We start from the raw sequence: 24,449 nt of genomic DNA on the forward strand, positions 1-24,449 counted from the left end.
GGCTATTGTAAGGACAAAATTATCTTGAGCTGGTGAAGGGTGTAAATAGTGCTGCAGTGAACATAGGGCTGCATATATCTTTTCAAATTAGTGTTTTTGTTTTCTTCAGCTAAATATCCAGAAGGGGAATTACTGGGTCCTATGGTAGATCTATTTTTAAGATGATGGTTTTTTAAAAGGCAATCAGAAGTCAAGCAGACTAAAAGGAGGGCAGTGATGGCGAATCTCTTCATCTTTTTAGACTAAAGAGAGTATGCTAAGCTCCTGATGTATGGGCAGATTAAAGATTTAAACTTCTGAAAAATAGTAGCTCTTCTGGAAGGAAACGATCGATTTCTCTGCAGTTCCAGTGTGAAGTCTTCTGTCTGGCTGGCTCCCTGTCCCACTCCAACTTGTGACTCACACGTGAGAAGTTCCTGCTTTTGTGATTTGGGAGACAGGGACTGTTTCCATTCTAGGGCTGAGAGGGCATGGACTGCAGAAGCTCTGGGAGTGGTACAGGGGTAGACTCGCTCTGAGTGTGTGATGTGATAACAAGAGGTTATGCATTCCAGCTTGTTTTGGCATTTGGGCAGGATTCTTTAGGATACTTTTGTCACCTGGGAGTGAGTTCTAAATTCCTTGCTTTGTGCCAGCCCTCCAGAGTCAGGGATAATCTGCATCCGTCAAACTCACTAATAAACCTCTACTGTCATGACATTGATTATTAAAGTTTGTTAGATTAAAGGACTCTGTTGTGATTTTTTTCCTCATAATTTAATGTGTTTTATTTATTCCATCAAATCAGTTTCTTTTAACCAATTTTTTTCTATCTTGTGGGCTTAGAAATTAGTGAAGGGGAGTATCTAGTAATTGATGGGAAAGAAAAAGAAGGGGAAAAGAGTTAGGCAGAATGTCACAGTACCTGTGCAGAACTAGTGTGAGGTAGGCTGGGGGAGAGAACACTAAGGGTGTTTGTACCACTGGTACCTCATTTCGTCCATGACAGTCCTGCATCAGACTTCCCTTTTGTCCTAATCCCTGTAGTTTATTTTTCATTGGATCAGTTTGTATTTGACCTTTTATATTTTAAGTCGGTTGAGTTTGTGTTTTCTATTAGAAATGGTGGTTTTTGGAGGTTCTTTTTAAAATTATTATTATTACTTACAGTCAGAGGGTTTTCGGTGACACAGTAAAAGTACCAGAACCAATATGGAGGCATTCTATGGAAGGAGTGAAGCGATATAGAATTTGGGGGAAGAGTTACTTCTTTTGAGAAACTGAGTGATTTCTGTTGGGGGTCTGTACACCTCTGTATTCATAGACCAATAGAACCATATTGTTGACTGGTTTATTGTTTGGAGAGGAAGCAAGCGCTAGTGGATAAAGGCACAGACACGGGAGCTGGCCTCAGCTCCTCGTTCTGCCACTTCCTGTGTGATCCTGGCTAAGTTACTGCACATCTTCTAGGGACAACAAAAGCAGCAACAGCGGTCATAGTAATAATAGTAAGTATCTCATATGGTTGCTATGGGATTAAACGAATCGTACGTAAAGTGCTTACAGTGATGCCAAGTATAAGGTAAGCACTGTGGGAAGAATGCCCACTGTGATAGGTGGTGTGCCTGCCTTCTGGAGGCTCCGACTGCTGTGCTGCCCCCGGTGGGCTCTGCCTGCGAAGGCCGGCTCTTCAGCACGTTCTCAAGGCATCCAAGGCACACGTCGTGGGTGGGGGGTGGTTTGGACAAGAGCAGCCCGCCTTTGGGACTGGTCTTAGACTTCAGTCCTTGTTTCCTCTCTGCACGGTCGCCGCTCCCTCACACTTTACCTGGTGGGGCTCACGCATCCCAAAGGTGGATACTGAATGGTGTCCTGAAGTCTGTTCCTGTTTTGCTTCCTGTCGCTAAAAAATATTGTGGAGATTTTTCTAATGATTTTTATGTGGAAAGAGGTACTAACAAATTGACGATCGTGTACATGGTAGTGATTTTTGGAAAAGAAAGCTGTTCGATAGAATGGGAGATCACATGGCTGCGGCAAGAGAGCACCATGGCAAGTCAGGGGCCTGTGAGTGCAGGGTGCTCAGGAGCATTTCCACGAGAATAGAAAACAAACACAAGTGGTGCCATTCGGAACAGCTCTTCTGTGTCATCAGCTGCAAGAAAACATCACGCAAGGAAGGGAAGGTAATGGTGAGGCTCTTTCCAGTGTCCACGTGAAAACAGAATCTTTTTTCAGCTTTTACGTGATAGAGGAAATTCAAGGGTTACTACTATGGATTTAATATTGGTGTTGTGAGAAGTTGTCGCTGAGGTAGAGGTGACAGGAATAAGGAGAGAAAATGAGAATGTCATCCTGTGGCTCAAAGTAACCAAAGGAAGGAATATTGGGAGTAGTCAGGTAGGTACTTGTATTTATTAAACCATATCTATTATAGTCCATTTCTAGAAGCCACATTTTAGGAAAAGCATGAACAATCCATTACCATGTCCAGAGTAAGGCAGTCGGAATTGTGACAACACAGAACTAAAATGACCGAAGTTTTCTAAATATTTAGCCTAAAAATAGAAAGTTTTCTAAGGGTGTAGGTGGGGATAGTGTAAAGTCATAATTATAGTATTTAAAAAATACAGGACTGTCATGTCCAAATGCGTTCACACTAATTTTGTGCAGTTCCACAGGTGTGGAAGTTACAAGGAAACATTGGTTCCGTTTCAGAAAAGCGTTGCTTATGTTTGCTTATGTGGGTCGTCAGCAGTGGGCATCTCCACGGTGTGTTCCTATGGAGGAAATAGTGTGTGTCCAGTCCCAGGTAGATTTATAGACGAGATCCCTGTTCTGGGGAGATGATGACAGTAGGTGGCCTGTGTGATCGACCCACCTGTGATTTCGCGGTCCTCAACTAAAGGGCCTATTTGGGTCTGAAGTGTGTTGGTGTCTTTTGGCCTCTCCACGTCATACCCCTGATTTTGCCCAAAGATGAGTTTTACTAAAGAAAAAAAATGAAGGATTGATTTTGAAATAAATGCTCCACATTCCAACTTTGGGTCCCAGAAATAGGAAAAATAATAAGTAACAAATTCCATTTTTAATATATTTACTTGAAACGGGAAAAGAAAACAGCTTTGGGTACAGTTTTGATGTTGTTTCAAATAGAAATTATATATTTCTGCTTATAAAAATGACACGTTTACAATTTTTGGAAACTGCAGAAAAATAACCATTCAGGAATAACCTCTGTTAACTTTTTAGGTATATATTTTTACAGCCCCACCTGGTGCATATGAACGTGTGTGTGTGTGTGTGTGTGTGTGTGTGTAGTTTTCACAGAATTAATATTCTTTATGTACCGTGTCTTACACTCTGAACACTTTTCCACACAAATAATCTGCTGATATGTAATCTTGTAATGGTTGTATACATAAGGAAAGGCAGTAATTTATTACTTATTCCTCCATATTGGTCACTTAGGTTGTTTCTATTTTTGCTACTAAAAATTCACTTCAGTAACCATCTTTGTAGAAATTTAAGTCAAAGGGGTTGGCTCTTTTCTAAAGTAATTACAGAAATGTACCAGCCAGCTATTTTGGTGTGTGTTTCATGGAATCCTTTCTAACACTCACTATTTAATATTTTTCAACTCTAAAGATGAAAATACTATATTTCACATTTAATTTGTTTGAATGTTAAAACATGAATATTTGGTTGCCACTTACTTTTCGTTGCAATAATTCTTTGTCCCTTGTTCTAGTGAGGAGTTGGTTGATATTTTAATGAATATGTCTGTAAGAAAAGTTTTGTTTGAAACCTTTGCTCAGTGGAACCCCATCTTAATCAAAATGGGAAATCCTGCTAATTAGTACTAATATTTATATAATTCTACTACTTTTCAGATAATCTGGTTTATGTTTTGCTGTGATGCTTGTTGCTGACTGAATGACACGCAAGTTTGGGAAGCATGGCCCATCTTTAGGTCTGTCTCTGTGGCTCACTTCCTCACCCTGGGAGGGTCCTTGCTCAAACACTGTCGTCTCTGGGGCTCACCTTCACTTGTCACTCCTCCCACCTGTGGCCTCACGTCACACCCTGCACCCCCAGTCTCCTTTCCCTGCTCTGTTTTCTCTCCCACCGCACTTAGCACTTTCTAATAGACTATGTAATGGATTTAGTTTCCTTTGTATACTCATTTTCTATCTCTCTTTAAGAAATACACCAAAATATAAGCTTCACAAGAGCAGAAATCGCTCACTGTTGTTTTGTTCGTTGATGAATCTGAAGCACCCAGACAGAGCAGTACCTGGCATAGAGTAGGCATTCAATAAAACCTTATTGAATAAGTGAATAAATACTAAGACTTATTACTAAGTTAAAAGATCCTTGTCCTAATGAGTAATAACAGTTTTAATATGCTTTCATATATTAATTGAAAAGTGTATAAAGTGAAAATGTCATTTTGTTTCGTGTTGTTTCTAGCTAATTTTCCACACCCTGCAGTTGATAGCATTTGCTGCTCTTGCCATTTTAATTATGAGGCTGAAGCTGTTTTTGACACCTCACATGTGTGTGATGGCCTCCCTGATATGCTCCCGACGGGTAAGCTCCCATGCCTATATAACCACACCCTAACGACGGTGGCAACTGCAGTGTAGTTATTATGATTTGGCTGAGAAATTCAGAACATAAAAATAACAAGAAGTGTTTTTGTCTTCGATGATTTAAACTGTAAGTTCATAGAGTAAGAAATGCAACTTCAAGTAGCTTCGAAAATTAATCCTAGACTTTAACTGATTTTTCTGTGACAAGGGATGAAGCGCCCTTTCTCTTCTCTTAGTATCTGTCCACAAATGTATTTTTTGGAGTGCAGGTCTATGCAAGTTTCTTGGCCCATCAAAACTTCCCTCAGGTGTCCTTTTAGTACTAGAGTTGGTGCAGTGTAATTGCGCTGGTATTGTCCTGTTTGGCTCGGAGAATCCCTAGGAAACGTCAATTCTGGGGTTCCACTACTGTAGCTAATATGCAAAAGAACTAGACAAAGTAGCTAGAATTTTGGGACCAAGGTCCTTCTAGAAACACTTTATCTCGTTTTGATTATGGGAGTCTTGTCTTAGAATATCATAACGCATGTACATGTCCGTATTAGTAGGGTGTCCTTAGTTATTCAAAATGTCCATAAAAGGCAGCCAGATGTTATAGGATTTAGTTTGGGGATGTCTCAACACCGTGATTTGCTCATCTTAATTCCTGGTAGTGAATCAGTACTAGAAGGATCGGGTGTTCCTTCCTTCGTTCTTTCAAGAGGAAAGAAAGCTCCATTTTTAACTGGACTCCGTAGTTCCAAAATATTTGCTGTTTTTAAACAGTAGACGATATTCTTACGTTCTTAGCACCCTTGGTAGTTAGTATCAAATGGTAACCCACCTTGGTGTAAGTAGCAAGGTGAGAATTTAGTATTGACCCAATAGCACTCTTCGTATAAGAATTATAAATAAATGGTTTCTTTCATTGCAGCTCTTTGGATGGCTTTTTTGCAGAGTTCGTTTTGAGAATGTCATCTTCAGCCTTCTAACCGTAATGTCGCTACAAGGTTGTGCAAACCTCCACAATCAGTGGAGCATAATAGGAGAATTTAATAATTTGCCTCAGGAAGAGCTGATACAGTGGATCCAGTCCAACACCAGGCCGGGTATGCAGCGGTGTAGCTCTGTGTGCAGCTGGATTTGTATCACACGGTTACAAACACGCACGCACGTAGTGTCATTTATACTCTGCTCACAGATTCTGAGCCTGCTAAATGCGTTGTGCACCAAATCGAACCTTTTCAAAGAACTGATTTTGTGCCCTCTTTAAATTCCTCCGTGGGGAACTGCCAAAAAGAATTTTCATTAACATTGGGAATTGATAATTGTTCAGTTATATGCTGTCACTGAGATTGTTGTCGTGTTTTAATCCTAAAAAAAATTACAAATCAAAGAAATACGTCTTTTGACGAAATATCACACCTTGTGACGGATCTGTGACTTCAGTCAGTGCCTTCTGCTCCACCTCTGTAAAACCAGTCCCTTGCAGAAGAGTTAGAATCTTGGATATCCTCTTCACTAAATCATTTCAAAGAGATGAGCATACACCCTCTTTTAAATACTCAACAATGTTATTTTTACCTTACCTTTTTTCTTCCTATCTTTTTCCAAAACCACCTCAGGCAGATATTTATTTAATTTCTAAATGCCTTTCTAGAGCATATGTATGTTCTACAGTATTTTTTATAAGTACTCTATAATCTCGTCCGAGACTTATCTTAATCTCGTCCAAAATTATCAATATTTTTGATATTGATAATTTTCTCTGGTACTTCTTTGGTCTGGTCTATTTCAATTTATCCTGTGACTCCTTTACTCAATTTCTTCTTATCTCTTATTCGATAGTCACTGCTTTACTAATTAGCCATCATTAAGGTAAACTTTTATAAGCTTCAACTCAGATATTGGGTCTGTGGCTTTCAAAGGTGACAGTGCCTCATCACTTAGAAATTCCAGGCCAGTTTAATCAGATTTTTAAAATTAATCCTCTACTGAATTTTTCCCTGTTGGAGAACCAAGTAGGCACACCCTTTTCTCTCTCTTCCCCTGCCCCAGTTATTACAATTATTTCTTCCCAAGCTTTGAAAGATACCTGCTTTTTAAATCTTGTGTCTTTGTTTGTTCCAGTGTTTGTCTTGGGTCCACGGCCAAGAGTGCCTGTTTGGCAACTTAATCGCTTTCTAAGATAATGCTCACAAACTCCTACCTCATTTTTAGCCACCTCTTCTTTGATTTTCTTAGAAGGCTTTTTCATCGCTGTATTTTGAGTTCTCTGATGGTTGCCATGTGTTCATTAGAAGCAACATGAAGCTTATTCTGTGGCATGGGTGGGGTGAGTGCTTATATTCAGGGGTCCACCATGTAGGGTTGTATAGTTTGTGCACTGCACAGAGGTGCTCAGGTGAGAGGATAGTGGTAACTGAAATCCAGCCTGTGGTCCACTCACCAAGCCATGTGTTAGTGAAGCTCTGTGAAGTCAGAAGAGGTACTTTTTTCTAATCCGTACAGTAGGCTAAGTAGAGACTTCAGTATTTATAGGAAAGTATTTTTTCCTGTCATGTTCATGTTTTCCTTACTGCCAAGAGGAAAGAAGAATGTGGAGAGTATTTCTATTTCTCCCCCTGTCTCTGCCTGTGATGGTTTCTCCCCAGTGGTTCCAGCTTTGTCTGGACAGGCCTCCACAGTTTCTTCCCGATGACCTGGTCCTGGGCTTTAGGTCCGTCCAGACCAGGGTTTCTCGGCATTGTCACTGGTGACATCAGGGGCTGTCCCGCGCATTGCAGAATACTTAGCAGCATCTCTTCTTCTAGCCACCAGACACCAGGAGCACCTCTCCTCCACCACAAATGTCTCCAGAAGGTGGCATATCCCTAGGAAACAAAATCACCCCTGGTGAGAACCACAGCTCTAGCCTAAGAGCTTTGCATTGTTAATTCCTGACTCTTGCAATAAGAAATACACATTTCTACTTCAGTTGACTTACATGTTTCCAAATTTAAGACATAAAGAGATTTTAATTCAAAGTTATATTTAGGATGACTAGTTATATTTGAAAGTAAACATTGAATTGTGTATAGTAGATCTAAATAACGTGCTTGTTCTTATTGATGACTTTATTGTGCCGACTTAAAAGGATAACAACCTTCATAATTTTATCATCATTTATTATACAGAGGTGCCAGGAGCTAAGCATTTGGCCTTTTTATCTTCCAAAAGACAAAACTGAATCTGAAGCCAGATAGTAGATTTTGGTGAATCCCTAGTTATACAAAAGGCAATGCTTTTGTACATGCCATTACTACAGAAAGTAATGAAATGTGTAAATTATACAAAGTCAAGCAGAAACTAAGAAATCTTAATTATGAATATTTAAAGGCAATTTGAGGGGAAGAAAACAAGGTTTTCCTCTGGCAAGTCCTCAGGACGACAGTTTATGACCCACGAAAGTCATTCTAAACAGTGAACCATGAGATTTGCCCTTTAGCCTAATAGTCTCTCAGTGTCTTTCCAGTAGTTTCTTTGCACAGAGCTGCCGTGGCAGGAAGTCATGGTGAAGTGCTAAGATGGAGGGCCGTGATTCTTCCTAGCTGGATAGTCGTGGGAAAGTCACTTACCTTTGCTGGGTCTCAGCTTCCTCACCTACAGAATAAGAATACCATAGAACTCACCTTACGAAGTTGTGCACATTACATTGTGTAATCCCACTAGCAATATTAGCACAGTTCCTGGCACCAAGATTACTTGTAACAAAAGTGTGGCTATTATTACAGTGGACAGTCAGTAAATATTGAGTGAAGAAAAATAACGATGCCCATGGTTATTATTTAACTGTACTTCATTTGTCTTAATTTGCGTTCAAATATTACAGAAGAGTAACTTTTGCTTTTCTTTAAAACATGCAATGAAGGAATATGATCTTTTTCAGACGCTGTTTTTGCGGGTGCCATGCCTATAATGGCGAGTGTCAAGCTGTCTACCCTGCACCCGATTGTGAATCACCCGCATTACGAGGATGCAGGCTTGAGGTTGGTCGCTTCACAGACCTCTGAAACTGAAAAAAAGCAAAAGCCAATTTTTCTCAAAGGAAAATGTGTCCCCTATTTATGACTAGCCTGTGTGCACGTCTGTGTGCGTGAATGTGTGTACGTCTGTGTGCGTGCATGTGTGTGCATACGTGCATGCGTGTGTGTTTGTTCCAGTAAAATGCCTCAGTAGTAATAGGAGATGCAGTGGGTTTGGCCCCTGGCCATAGTTCGCCAGCCCCTGCTCCAGACTTGAAAAGCTTGTTTTCACAAACTATTCTCCATCTTACTTTGCTGGCCACTGATTAGCTTTTTTGTAACAGAGAAAAAGGCGTGAAATTTGCGGTATCGCATGCTTTTATAAAAGTCCAGGGTGTGCTTTTGCTACCTAGTTATAACACTAGTTTCCACTGAGGTCAGAAAGTTGTGTTTTCCATAAATGACTGACTTAAAAAATTATCTTAATCATTCTAGTAATTGTCAGGGTAATCTTTTCCTTTTAATGCATTTTGGGCCTATTGTTAGGGGTAAAATTTTAAATAATTTAAAGTTTTATGTCTGATTGTGGAGATTGGGCATTCCCTATGCTTGAAATCCTAAGAAATGTCAAATGCATAAGTGGTTACTTGTTCAAGGTTTCATAAACACTCCTATTTAGCGCTAAATCATGTACCATATTTTGGTGAACATCCGTTTCTCAAGCTTTTGTGAAAGTACTTTATCTGACTGCTACCCTTGGTGCCAGTGTCTGAATGCTCAATTTGTTACAGTCAGCTTCAATTCATATGCTTTTCAGAGCTTCTATAGGTGAAATTATCTGCTGAAATTTATGTTTCCATTGTATTCAGCCTCTATCTGATGTGTTCCATCAGCACACTAATTATTTTATGAATTACGCAAAGCAAATTTCATATTCTGAATAATTATTCTGCTTCCAACTCTAGACTTTAAACTGGTTTATACAATTGCATGTGCAAAATGTAAGTAGGACTGTGGAAACTGCTATCCCAAAATTCATTCATGCTCTTTGGGGTCATATATATAAATGCACCATCCAGCGAGTGTTGAGATTTTAATTTGCTAGCAAAATTTCTTTAGTCCATTCTATTATCATATAGTAAAAAAATCTAACCTGTGTTTTAATTTAAAGGGCCCGGACAAAAATAGTTTATTCCGTATATAGTCGAAAATCTGCAAAAGAAGTAAGAGATAAATTATTGGAGTTACATGTGAATTATTACATTTTAGAAGAGGCGTGGTGTGTTGTAAGAACTAAGTGAGTATGAGCCCTATGCTACATTATATGGTGTATTTTTAAAGTACAGCTGTTTTACTTTATTACAATAGTCCTCATTTAAGAATTTTTATTCTAAATATATTTCATTAAAATATTACCCTGGTATTTTATTTAAAATAATTTTATATAGAAAAGTAAAATTTTAATATCATTTAAGTAGAATCTAATTTCAAAAAATTATAGTGTGTTTTAGTTTCCTGATTTTTAAATTCTAATGTCTTAAGTGCAGCCTTTTTCTTCATTTTTTTTGAGTTTTTATAATAATTTTTATTAGATGTGTGAAATACAGGTTTGAATTTACAGCAGAGTGAGATAGTAACATTCTGCTCCTACAGCTGATTTACATGGAATTATAAGACTTATGAGAAAAGTTTCATATAACTCAAAGGCACATAGTAAAATCATTTCTAATTACAATTGCAAAATTTCTGAATTTTGAATCTCTAAAAATTGTAAAATTCTGTAATATTTAATTGATATCTTGAGGCCTTTTTTGGACTCCTTGATTTAAAAGGTCCTTAGTTATATTAATTCTAGCATTAACATTTTTCATTTCTTCTATGGATAATTAGGAATTAGTTTATAACACATTGTTGAAAAGCTAAGTTCAGAAATTTTAGTAGCTAATTTTTATGTGTAATTTTAATATCTAGTGTATCTAGGAAGAAATGGCATCTTGCAAAAGAAGAAAACAGGAACCTTATAATGTTAAGATATATGCACATTATATTCATTTAAAATTTAATGAAACAAAGTAGACTTCAAAACAAGTCATACTACCACAGATATAGATATTTTATAATGACAAAAGGATTAATTTATCAAAAATACATGACAATTCTAAATGTGTATGCATTTAAACAGAGCTGCTAAGTACACAAAGTAAACATATACAGAACTAAAAGAAAAAATAAGCAAATCTTCAGTCATAGTTGGAAATGTTAATTAACATTCCTTTCTCTACTGAGAAAAGTAGATAAAATGTCAGTAAAGCATACAGGATATGAACAACAAACAGTATCAAATGACCTGATCGAACTGGCATTTATAGAACACTACAGGGAAAGCGGGAGAATACACAGTCATTTAAAGGGCACATGGAATGCTCAGTAAGAGAGAACATTTTGGGCTGTAAAAATGGTCTCAAAATGTTTGAAAGGTTTGAAATCATATAGCATTAAATTAGAAATCAATCATAAAAACGTAAATCCATACATTTTTTGAAATTAGGCAATAAACTAATGGATAACTTATGGGTTAAATAAAAAAACAAACAAAGGAAAACTGTAAAAATCATATTTTTACTTGAATGGAAAAGGGATCATTTCAACAATGTTGCTTGATGTAACTATATATCTGAATAGAAGAAAAATTGAACCATTATCCACACAATGACACACAAAAATTGACAGGGATTGCAGAACTAAATGTAAAAACTAAAATTATAAAGATTTCTTAAAACACAGAGCACTAACCATAAAAAATAAGTAAATTATATACATCAAAATTGAAATCTTTTCCTCAAAAGATGTTCAGAAAATGAAAAGGCAAACCACAGACTGGGAGACAATATTTGCAAAGTATGTATCTGATAAAGTATTTACACATATAGATTATATAAAGAAATTTTACAGGTTAATAATAAAATGACAATACAGTTGAAAATGGGCAACAGACTTGGACAGACGTAATTCACCAAAGAAAATATGTGAATGACTAGTAAATACATAAAAAGATGCTCAATATTGTCAGTGTTCAGGGACATGCAAATTAAAACCACAATTGGATACCATAACACTTACTCTAGGACACATAAAATTTTTAAATCTAAAATACCACATGTTGGAGGATACAGATTAACTGGAAATCTCTTATGTTTCTAATGGGAGTGAAAATGATAACCACTTTGGAGAACTATTTGGAGGCTTTTTATAAGATTTAAGCATATACTCATATCTACTCTTACTCAGCAATTCCACCCCTAGAAATCTAAACAAGAGATATTAACATCTGTCCACAAAGGATGTAATAGCGGCTTTACTCACAATAACTCAAGCTAGAAACAACCCAAATAATCTATCAAGAGAAGAAGGGATAAATAAATTGCAGTATATTAATATAACAGAATACTACTCAGCAATAAAAAGGAACAAACTACTGATATATGGGGGGAAACAGGTGAATCTCAAAAACACGCTGAGTGAAAGAAGCCAACACAAACGTGCACATACCATATGATTCTATTTCTGTGAAGTTAAAAACATGCAAAACTGATCAGTGGAAATAGGAATCAGAGCAGTGGTTGGTTGGCTGTGGCGGAGTGAGGGGTGCGAGGGTACACTGGAACTGTTTTTTTCTCTTTTTTCTAGAATGATGGCAGTGCTCATTTTGATTGCCATGTTTGTTAGGGGGGTACATGCCTTTGTCTGGACTCATGCAACTGTACACTAAGATCTGTGCAGTTTTACTTATATAATGATACCCCAGTCAAAAATTACTCTAAATACACAAAGGTTTATGCAAAGAAGAACTCTTCTAAAGTTCTGGGACTTAAATGTTTTGGAACTATTGCTAATAGCCTGAGAACACCAGGAATCAGGTCTCGAGAAGGGGTAGCAAATTTTCTCTCAAGGCACTTCTCATTGTTAGTAGTAGTGTGGGTCACGTCTGAAAACATATCTGGGCTCAGACTGAAAAATAGGTACTGATTAGTAATTCCTGTCATATGTTTAGTAGTAACAACCAGATAGGTGCATACAAGGTATTTGCCGTCTCTTAGACAGAGAGCACTAAGTTAGACCTCATTTTTACAAAACTGGCTGCTTCTACTTTTCTTCACGCTCTATTAGGTATTACATATTCCTTGCTGAAAGGCCCTCACACTGAGACATATAAGAAAAATAATGTAAAGTGCTAACTGGATTTTATGGTTTGGACAAGCTGAATTAAGGACTTATTAGTGTGTCTGGCCCACAGAACTTGAACATAGGACCCATAAGAAACCAGTTTGGGAGGGATTTCAGTTAATATTGACAGGAAGAGGTTGAGTTACTCCTCCCAGGTGGAAAGGAGGGCAGGATGTCTGTCCTTGAGATTTGTGAATTTCCTGTGCATTTGACTAAATGCATTCCCCAACTTGCACACACATTTAGAGGAAAATCCCAGAAGCAAGGGAAATACAGAGAAGATGGCCCCCTGAATTTGAGTATTACTCCCACCCAAAGCCTGTCTGATAAAAACACAGGGAAAATCCCAGGGCAAAAACAGAAGTCGCTGGAATCTGACAGCTTCTGCCCATGACTGAAGAGCCAGGCAAGTTAACTGAGTATCAATCAGAAAAACAGCAAACTCATAATCATGAGAAGAACAAAACAGATTCCAGAGTCACTACAATTTATAATCTCCAGTGTGCAGTTTCCAGCCAAAAGTTCTCTGTCCTGCAAAGCTATGGGACAATATGACCAAAACTCAGGAAGAAAATTAGTAGAAACTGAGTGAAGTAGGCCCAGGTGTTGGATTCAGCAGTCAAAATCTGTAAAGCTGCTATTATAAACATATTCGAAGAATTAGGGGAAATATTCTCTAATGAGAAGTATTATTCATTCTACTCATAGAGCCACCCAAATGAGAAAGGGTTGAGGAGAACAAACTTCGCATAAGAGCTTTGCTTCCCTATCATGGACTAGACGTTTTCATGCCATTCCACGTCAATTGAAGCTCAAAAATGTAAAATTCCTCTGGAATTGTATTATCTTTAATTTGTCTCATTCTACCACTAATGGGCCTTATATTTGGTTGGTGATATCACTTAGAAAATATATTGATTTACATTTCATTTTGAAACTGAAGTTTTAAATGTATGTTTCTGAATATATACTGAACCTTTATTATTAGATTCAATAACATATTGGTTACTTGGTTAAGTGGAACGTGAGAATGCAACATACTTAATTTCATTTTTACCTCTAAATATTGAACTTATGCTTTTAGAAATGATGCTTTAAACTCTAATTTATTGAATAAATTAGTCTCTCAAAACCTAGGAGCTGCTCTATAATTAGTACGTTTCCTCTGGCTGGGAGTGCATGTTTAATATGGCTTACTGTGCCTTTGTTTCAGGCCTGGTTGCAGTATGCTTGAAATTTGGGATGTGGAAGACCCTTCCAACGCAGCTAACCCTCCTTTATGTAGCGTCTTGCTCAAGAATGAGAGGCCTTACTTCTCCACGGTGTTTCAGAATAGTATGTACAGAGTATTAAAGGTTAACTGAGGCTAAGCCTCCCCATCACCCTGGGACGCAAAGAAGTGCACAGAGAACCATCTCTTTGGCTTATTTACGTTAATCCAGATCACAGGTTTTAATAAGGGATCCTTAAAAAGAAGATAAAATGATTTAGGCTTTTCTCATTACTAAAAGGTAAATTATTTCACCGTTTTCCATTGAATGTCAGCCTCATGAAGCTTGTCATTTAAATAACTAAATCGTTTCATGCTGCACAAATGTTCTTCTTAAAATCTTAAAGAAAAATGTATGTCAAAGAACAATGACATTTAATAAATCAAAGGTATGTTAGTCCTTTTGTACCTAGCTAGGTGGATTGCTTCAGATTTTCTCTAGTATCAGGATGTACCAGCTCAAACTCCCCAAACCTCTTAGAGTCAACTAATGCCATTTGAGAAATGACATTTCCTTCAGATTCCGATACGGATCACAACTTCTTCTGTGAGGAGATTTGTTAGTAACTGTGTTCATTAGGGCTGCTTTTGCTTTACCGGCCTTCAGGAAAGATCTTTAAAAGTTAAGTATTTTTAAAGACAGCTTATTATTTTGTAATGTTTTGAACCTCTTGAATTTATTTACCCAACCAGTATTTTCTCCATTGATTAGTTCTCAGCCTAAATTCAAGAGGTTGTTAATCTGTCTTTAAAATGCAGTGGTTTTTCTTGTAATATCCAGGTAAAATAAAAATGACTATTGCAGATGACCAAATGTGGGGGTTAAACAGAATCAGAAAAGAAAATCTAGTTAAATTTATCAAAGGAGATTTAAAGATTCTAGATCTTGGATGAAACAAAGGCATTTCATCTCGGCCCTGGACTTCACTGGACATAGTCTTTCTTTCTGGTCACCATCTTTTGTGATAACATGTTTTTAAGTCCTCAATTATTTTTGGTTTTGGATGAGGAAGGTGATGTTTTATAAATTCGCTCCCCAAATATAAAACCTACCCAACAATAATGCTTTGGGAAGAGGTAAATAGTTATCTTGAAGATATTGTTGCTGAATGCAAAGATAAACACTCTCTCTGCTTGGTAGACATCAAATATGCCACATCTATAGCATTTTAATGTACATCTACTTTAAGTTAACATCTTGGAGTTTTTATAATTGCCTTATGTTCTTGTTACATTTGATGTAACAAAATGACTTAATTCCATAGATCAGATCACTTACAGTAGGTAGGAGAGTATATACAGGAAAACCAATAAAATTGTTTTTCATCTGTAAGTTGTAAAATATTTTAATACAGGATACAAATCAGCTAAGAAAGCATACCACATTTTACACTTTTTGGAATTTTCAAGTAATTTGTTTTGGTATGTGAGGCAAAGAAGGAAAAGAGACATAACACCTAACACTCATAAAATTAATGTGACACATTGGATTGTGTTTTTATAGGAAACATGTTTTAAAGAACTTGGCAGAATTCAACAACAAAAATGGGACGTATTGTACTAAGAAAATGTTCCATACAAATATAATGTGTTAATGTGGATTTATGTTATTTTCATGTACTGGGTATGTTTAAAAATTAAAAAAGCCCTTGAAGATCCTACGTGTGTTTTCTCTTTCCTCATCCTGTACCAAGCATACATTTTGAAATAGAAATCATTCTGACATAAAGTAGAAATCATGGCTTCCTGGATTTATTTACCACATTTACATTGGTGGTATTTCATGGCCATTTTAAAACAGTTTTGCATAGTCTCACGCAGGAATCAGTGCCCTGTGATGGAAACAGCATGGGCTTTGAAACCAGATGGATCTGAGGTGGAATCCTCGCACTTCCATTTACGAGGTGTATTACCTGCCATCCATTCAGAAGATATTTATCGAGCACTTACTGGACTCCAGGCACTGTGCTAAGCTTGATCGTGTTTCTTGACTCTATGAGCTTCAGTTTCTTTCCCTGTAAAGCAGAATTCACAATGTCTACTTGGCAGCGTCACTATGAGGATTAGTAAGAATGTGTGAAAGTACTTGGCACATATAGGCCCTCAACTAATGTTAGTTCCACTTGCTCCCTCTCCCCTGCTCAATAAATAACCAGTTCAGTGATGTCAAGTCACATGGTAGGTTGTCTCATCTCAGAATCCCAAATAGTCCTGCCTTCTTTAGTTTGTGTCAATAAATAGCAATACTGGACTACAGCTTACTTTTATACAAATAATGCCACTGGCTTCTGGCTTGCATATATTTTATTGTTTATTCTTTTGAAATGTGGAGACCACGCTTGAACACCGTGGGCTGAGTGATGGGTAGCTTTTTCCTCAGTGCAGGGAAGAGTTTTCCTTAGTTTCCTATGATCATATTTTTGCATATTTATTTGAAACCATGGCGAGGAGTGAGTTGCGCACAAGCCACAGCCATTCTGTCCAGCACCAGCTGTCGGAGGTCGATGTATGGCTTCAATGAATAATATGTGTGTTCTCTTTTGCTTCTAAGACACCACATCAAAAACCATTGAGTACCTTCATGTTAATTTTAATAATAAAATTGTGTTTATATTTTATATGTTTGTATTACACAAGCAATACAAAAGTCATAGAAATTCAATTTTGAAAAAGACAGGAATCTTGAAAGAAGGGAAAAATTATTCAACAGGCACTATTAACGTCTCATGTTTTTCTCCAACCTTACTTTTGGGCGTGCATTTTTTTTTTGCTTGTTTTCTTTTAACATAGTTTAAACAGTTTTATGTTTTGTTTTTCATACAATAAAAATGGGAACGTTATACATAGACTTTTTAATGGCTACATATTAGGTTGGTGCAAAGGAAATGGTGATTTAAAAGGTTAAAAATGGCAAAAACTGTAATTATTTTTGCACCAACCTAACATCCTATTTTGTGTGTGTGTAGATAGGTAGGTAGGTAGTAAGACAGACAGATAGATATCTGAGTATATAAGCATATATCTTACCCATTGCTGAGCTATTTCCATTTTTGGTACTACATGTATGTATATGTAGAAACCTGAAATAAATATCTTAGTGCATTAAGATTTTTTTAATTTTCAAATTGTTTCTTTAGGATAGATTTCATAAAGTTAAATTTCAGTCAAAGAATGTGGTATAATCACAATGCAGTTTGCCTCAAATTGCCTTTGCAAAGGATTGTCTACACCACCAAACATCAGTGACAAGGCTCATTTCACAACACTTATTAGCATTGGTTAGCCTTATTAAAGAGTAATTTTTGCTAATCGGTGACACCCAAAATGCTTTTCAGTATTATTTTGCATTTTTCCATGGTTTGTGAGATTGTGTACCTGTTTGCGTTTGTCAAATGCTTGCATTTCCTCTTGTGCATTGCCTCTTTACACTCGTCCACATTCTTGTGTGCCCAGCCCTGAGATTGTGTGTGTCAGAGATACTCACTGTTAGTGAGTCTGTCTTTTCATTCAGTGTTCAGTAAAGCTGATGAAGAAGCCGTAAATGTTTGCATGTCGTTACTACTCTGTGGGCTGGAGATTATGCTTCTGGCTGTCTAAAATATTTTATAATTTGTACTGTATTCAGTGTGTCATATTTAATAGTAAACATCAAGTGTGAAAATCTCAGTGCCTCAGCTGCTGAAAGAAGGACTCAGTGATCATAAATTCATGGTTGGACACTATCAACTTTGTAAGTTACTTTTATGAAATTTCTTGAAGTATTAATCAAATCTGAACTGTGTTTTATAGGATCTAGAAAACAAAATTATTAAATTTTCAAGTTTTTGGCTACGTGTGGACTAGTGGGTCTCTAGGTCCGTCATTGTCCACTAAGAACTCACTGTATTCTTAATCTTTAGCAAGTATAATACATTCTCTGGAGCTCACGTCATATTCTCTGATAAATCCACTGAGTCTCCTCTAAAGAGATGGGGTTAAAGCTAAGGAAAAAGAAAATCTCTCGGAAAATTCTTTTTTACCATGAGAAATAAAAGGAAAATTTGAGAGGAACAGGTAGATATATAACTTCATGCACACACATCAAATTTAGGTAAGTTAAGGACTTAAATGAGAAAGGCAGAACTTTAGTTTTAAAAGAACATAGAGAAATGGAAATTAAAACCACATGACAAAGTGTGTAAGTCTGATAATAATTGATGAGAGAACAAGGAGCAACAAGAATACTCATGAAACTGCAGGAGTATAAATTGGTACAGCCACCAACTGGAAGATAGTTTTATATTACCTAATTTTAAAGTATGTAGTTCATGTAACTCTCGCCCTGACGAAATGCTTGTACAAATATGCCAGGGAAAACAATTACAAGAATGTTCATGTGAGCATTATTTGTATGGCGGGGAGGGAAGGAGCTGAAAACAATAAAATAAGTATTTCCATACAATGGAACGTTGTACAGGAGTATTAAAAGCATCTATTCATACACCAACAGGACTGAATCTCAAACGTTAAGAATAAAAACTAAGTTGTCAAAGGTGGTGTGTGTGTATGTGAGTATGCCATTTATATATAGCCTAAAAGCAAATAAAACATGAATATGAGGAGACACGTGTGGCAAAACAATGGGAGCCGAGGCATAATTAATGCAGAACCTAGGCTGGGGCTCACGCCTAGGAGAACACAATCCAGGAGGGACTCTGCGCTTCAGCGTTACCATTCCAGTTCTTTAAGTATGTAAGTGTTCATTTGATCATTCCTTAAGACGTGCATATACTTTATAATGTTTAATATATTTTACATCCTTCAAATGAAGGCTTTGATATCACCTCAGTGGTTCTTAAACCTCAGATTCTCTTTCAGGGTGCTTAAACAAGCGTCGGCAATTGTTCTGAGGACGGAGGTCCGGCCAAACAAATTCACAAATTGTAGATTTTATGGAGCATTTTATTTTATTTACATTAGCGCCATTTATTATTTAGTTTTCTTCAAATGGGAGATGACATGCTGCTGCCTTTGTTGAACAACACAAACTAGATAGAAAGTGATTATTTTTTGATTTTGCGTAATCTTTAAATTTTTTTGTGAAAGTCACCGTTCATTAAGGGCAAGCTGGAACATACTGGATAGTAGTGAGAAGAAAATAAACAATCTTTCAGTAGTAGTTCAGCTTCTTAAAAATGACCACATCATGGTTCACAGGACTTTGAAGAAAGACGTCACTTGGAAAAATTGATTTACAATTCACTAATTATTTGATTCTTTTTGTTAATAAGTCAACATGTACAATATAACATGGCTTCTTCCTGGCCTTAAAATAGCCTCCATATGATGGAAATTCTGTTTCTGCAACTCAACACATCAGTGTATTTGATGGTTTTTGTGTATCAAATACCCATGTTCTATAATATATAGGAAACACGCGAATTAAATTTGCTTTTATTTTTTAAAAGGTCAACATTTATTTACCCAACTTGTAGCAGGTATTGTCAGGACTGTGTGCCTGAGATGCCCGTCCTTCCTCACAGTTCCAGACCCTTGTCAAATCTCAAGAGCTCCCAGAATGGAGAAAAGCCCTTTGAGAGCAGTACAGTCGGGGCACCCAAACCACGAAGGCATGGTATGTACACATCGTACACGTCTATGAAGACTTGATTGAAATTGGGGCAGAAAATTACTCCAGCCAAGTCGTTCTTTTAAATGAACATGGGGCTTTATGAGACTCTCTTTACAAAGTTGTAAAAAGCAAAACTATCTTAATTTGAAGGACAGTTCTTGCTTATTCCCCATGTTTAATGAAATGATTTACTGTGTTATAAAAACAATTACTTTTTTTTAAAGCAAGTAGGAGGAAATGCCCACTAAAAATGTTCTAGTGCGCAAAATGATTATTTTATATAGTCTTAGCGCCATCTGCTGGCGATGAAATATTATAACATTTGTCATCAAGCCTCAAAAAGATTAAGGAGCTAGTTTGCATATATTTTAATAGAAAATGGGAGAAACAAAGAGACCTCAAGGACATGCACTACGCTTTTCTTTAGTTGTGCTTAGCTCCGCAGATAGTAATCGGACAGTAATTCCTGGCTCTTTTCTCCCTTACCCACCAGGTCTCTGTTTCTTCTACCTCTCTCCCTCCTCCAGTCCCTTAAGGAAGTTATCTCCGGGTGGGTCCCTGCCTCCCCCGTCCAGGATGATTGACACTCCCAACGTGACGTTTGGATTTCAGCAACAATGAACTCATGGAAATCTCCAGCATCTCTTTTTCCTGCCTGTGCTCACACTGTCCCCTCAGGCTGTTAAAGTCTTACCTGTCTTTCTCCCACTTCCTCTTCCTGCCTGTCTTTCACCTCTGTTCAGAAGTCCTCTCCTCCTGGAAGCCACTCTGACCCTCTCCTCCATGGTCTGCTAGTGCCACTCCACTTGTTATGTTGTTTGATCATTTAAAAATGATCTGTTTATCTTTGGGAGTCTCTTACTGGCCTATGAGCTACTTAAATACAGGATTTGTGTCTTATTTATTTTCTGTGTTTCACTCAGCACCGTACTTGGCACATAGTAGGTGCTCAATAAATGTTGCGTGAGGAATAACATGGAACGTAGTTAGTTAGAATATAGAAAAAAATTAAAGATAGGTGGTTGGTGATCCCACTGGGTAATTTTTACTGTTTGCTGTCCCTACTATGTGACTGAATTATTCCTAAAATGGATCAACATATTCTTAAGTATGGTTTAGGTCTCTAACACTGTTTTGGGTGTTCTGAGGATCAAATACAAAATATTAATATGTAGATTGAGACTGGGTTTGGATTCCTGCTCTTTACTAGCTGGGCAATTTATTTAGCACTTAAAATTTTTCTCATATGCAAAATGGAGACATCAAAGGTATATCCTTATGTTAAAGAGAAAATCACGGGACCCAAATGATGTCACCTGTGCTACAGCCCATGATGCTAAGCTTAGATTTAATACCTGACCTATTATTGTTCCAAACTCTCCCCAAAACATAATATTAATCAACCCGTCTGGAATTTTCTGGTCAACAGCAATGAAGTAATCTGTCATGTGGGCCCTCTCCACCCCCAGAGAAAGAAGGGGCAATCTGCATGATAAAGACCCTTGCCAGTTGTTCCCTTCCCCAAAAAAAGAAGAGGTGCAGGTCTAAAATAATCCTTTCTTTGGTTCTTAGCTTCCTCCTCCCATTCAGTCCAACCCCTCAGAGCGCCTTTCTAGTCGCGAGAGGGGAGGCTGCCTGACTCACAAATCGCTTAATAAAGCCCATTAGATCTTCACATTTACTCGGTTGGATTGTGTTTTTAACACCTCAAAATGGTCTTTTGAAGGAAAAAATAAGGTAATACATGTAACATATATAAAATAGAAGTGCCCAATAGATTGTTTGTTCTTTCTTTTTGTTGTTGTTCTTGCTAAAGTCAAAGCATTGAACACTTCTGACTGGATGGGGTTTCTATTCTCCATTCGATAGTTTGTTTATTCTTTAGGGAACTGTCTGTCCCCTCTAGAGCTTGTTATCAATAATTTGCTATGACAATTTGGGAAGCTTTACTATTATGTTCTTTCTCTTATGTAGATGAAAAAGGGGCCACACACTAAACCTGACAAGCTCAGGGGAGGCCTTATGAACTCAGAGACCGAAAGGAACCACATAGGATGGCCAGCACTTAAACTTCCTAATTAAAAGAGGGCCATGGTGCGTAGTCACGTTCTAGGCCTGTAGCTTCCTGGACAAAGGTCAGTCGTTACCTTAAGTGAAACTGTCTATTATCTGTTTGCATCTAAGATGACATACCTTTGAAACATCAGAGTAATCTCCTTTTCCAGACCCCTCAGGGCACAATCCACCTCACCAGAGCAGGAGACCACAGAACCCCTCATTGTTACTTTGTTCCCACATACCATCTCTATGTGCTATAAATGTTAATTATTAACTATATTGTACTCAGCATAGCCCAAAAGAAATATGTGTCCCTCTGTTTTACTTTTTATCCAATCTCAGAGATTTCCCTGCTTTGCTTTCTCCTGCCACCAGTGGATTTCATGGAACCCTCCCTATGTTTCCTCCTTTGATCTTAATGTATAAAATAAGCTGTAAAACTGCCATTCTTCAGAGTTTTTCCTCAATCCATTGAGATTTTGCTTCTCACCAATTGTCGTCAGTTTGGCTCAAATTAACTTTTTTTAAAAAATATTTTTTATTTTTCAATTACAGTTACATATTATATTAGTTTCAGGTGTACAACACAGTGGTTAGACATTTATATAATGTATGAAGTGATCACTCCAATGAGTCTACCATGTTTCCCCAAAAATAAGACCTAGCCAGACAATCAGTTGTAATGCATCTTTTGGAGCAAAAATTAATATAAGACCCGGTCTTATTTTATTATAAGACTGAGTAATATAATATAATATAATTAATATAATATAATATACCGGGTCGTATATTAAGTTTTGCTCCAAAAGATGCACTAGAGCTGATTGTCTGGCCAGGTCTTATTTTTGGGGAAACAGGGTAGCACCCACCGGGCATCATACATAGTTACTACAATATTATTGACTATATTCCCTACGCTGTACTTTACTTCCCCATGACTATTTTGTAACTGCTAATCTATACTTCTTAATCCCTTTCCCCCCCTTTTTTTTTACAGAGCTCCTCACCCGTCTCCCATCTGGCAGCCATCAAAATCTCTATATCCATGAGTTTGTTTCTATTTTGTTTGTTCATTTATTTTGTTTTTTAGATCCACATATAAGTGAAACATACGGTATTTGTCTTTATCTGTCTGATTTATTTCATTTAGCACAATACCCTCTAGGTCCATCAATGTTGTTACAGATGGCAAGATTGCATTCTTTTTTATGGCTGAGTAATATTCCATTGTATATATGTACCACTTCTTTATCCACTCATCTATTGATGGGTATGTAGGTTGCTTCCATATCTTGGCTATTGTAAATAATACTGTGTTTGTTTCTATGTATTAGGTAGGGCTGCTATGTCTTCTGGTCTGAGTAGAGTGACCTTATGGAGTAGGTGCCCTGTGAGGCCCAGAGGCACATCTCTCTGGTCACTTGACCCAGGTGCTCCAGGTGTGTCCCATGTTTGGGATCTGTGTGCTATTGTAGTTGAGCCTTGGTTGCTGTTTGCACGTCAGTGGGAGGGACTGGTCCTCAGGATAATTGGTTGTGAGGACTGGCCGTGACTGCAGTGGAGGAGCTGCTGTGCAGGGGCTGACCCTATAGAGCAGGATTTGCTTTAGTGGGGCTCTGGTGCCTGCCCGGTCTGCCATTGGGTGTATTGTCCATGCTGGCAGCTGGATAGTGCTCCAGTGGAGTCTAAAGCTGGCCTGGGTGTGATGGCTCTGAGGTCTTCTGGGCAGGGCCACACCACAGGCCAAGTTCAGTCGCTGCCTGTTCTCTGCCCTTGGCCACCTGGCATGAGGTACAAAGTGATCTGCAGATGGCTGCCACCTGTGCTGGGCTTGGAGGTGCCTGGGAGAGGCCAAGCTGCAAACCCAAACCGCTGCTGGCATTGCTGGGCTTGGGGCTGCTTAGCAAGAGGTATGGGGCATGCTGAGGCCAGATGCTGCTTGTTTGGGGTTTGTGAATCTTTGAGAGATTTTAGGAATGTTCATAGCATGAGCCAAGATAACCCATTTGAATGGAAAAGCCACTGGAAGCAGCTTGGGTGGGTCCACAAGTAGGGTGGGGCGGGATCTCAGGGAATCAGGGCAAATGAGTGGTGCTCGCCAGGTTGATGGAGAGTCAGATACAGTGGCCACGTGTGTCTGCACGCTGAAGACGGGAGGGCTCAACAAAGGAACAACGGCTTCTGCCAGTTCTCCTGTCTAGCCCTCTTTCTGAAGCCAAACATCTCAGTTCCTCCCTGCATGTCCCTGGCACCTTTCAAGCTGCTGCCCCATGCTGGAGCTCAGAGCCAGTGAGTCTGTCAGCAAGTAAGTCCATGTGAGGGCCCTTAAGGAGAAACCCCTGGGACTCCAGCCGCCCTCTGTCTCGCTCAGCCACAATCTCTGCTGGTTTTGCACAGCCAGAAGTTATGGGGACTTCACTTCTTGACACTGGAACACTGGGCTGGGTAGATTTGTGTGGGGCTGGGACCCCTCGCTCCTGGGGCGAGGGACTTCTGCAGCTGAGATATCCTTCTGTTTTTTAACTGCCACATGTGGGCGTGGGAGGAGCCTGTTCTGTGTCTCTGCTCCTCATACCAGTCACGAGGTGGCTTGTTCTGCATGTCCTTAGTTGCAGGGCTTTGATTCAGTTGGACTTCAGGAGGTTCTCAACAATGGTTGTTCTGTATTTAACTTGTAATTTTGTGGTCATGAGAGAAGGTGAGCACAATATTTACCTACTCTGCCATCT

At 38.2% G+C, this 24,449-nt stretch overlaps 1 protein-coding gene across 1 annotated transcript in view; it reads left to right on the forward strand.

Annotated features, from left to right (window-relative positions):
* DPY19L2 (dpy-19 like 2) overlaps positions 1-15,688 on the forward strand; it is a gene marked incomplete at its 5' end in the record, with an annotated part of 61,825 nt that extends 46,137 nt beyond the window's left edge. The window contains 5 exons of the mRNA XM_081079317.1: positions 4,453-4,572; positions 5,488-5,662; positions 8,482-8,581; positions 9,729-9,854; positions 13,995-15,688. Coding sequence (XP_080935443.1) covers positions 4,453-4,572; positions 5,488-5,662; positions 8,482-8,581; positions 9,729-9,854; positions 13,995-14,145 — 672 coding nt within the window. The 3' untranslated portion in view covers positions 14,146-15,688. The remainder of the gene's footprint in view (positions 1-4,452; positions 4,573-5,487; positions 5,663-8,481; positions 8,582-9,728; positions 9,855-13,994) is intronic.
* Between the last annotated feature and the right edge of the window lie 8,761 nt (positions 15,689-24,449).

This window comes from Rhinolophus hipposideros, assembly GCF_964194185.1.
Source record: "Rhinolophus hipposideros genome assembly, chromosome: 18".
In the NCBI taxonomy this organism is placed as follows: domain Eukaryota; kingdom Metazoa; phylum Chordata; class Mammalia; order Chiroptera; family Rhinolophidae; genus Rhinolophus; species Rhinolophus hipposideros.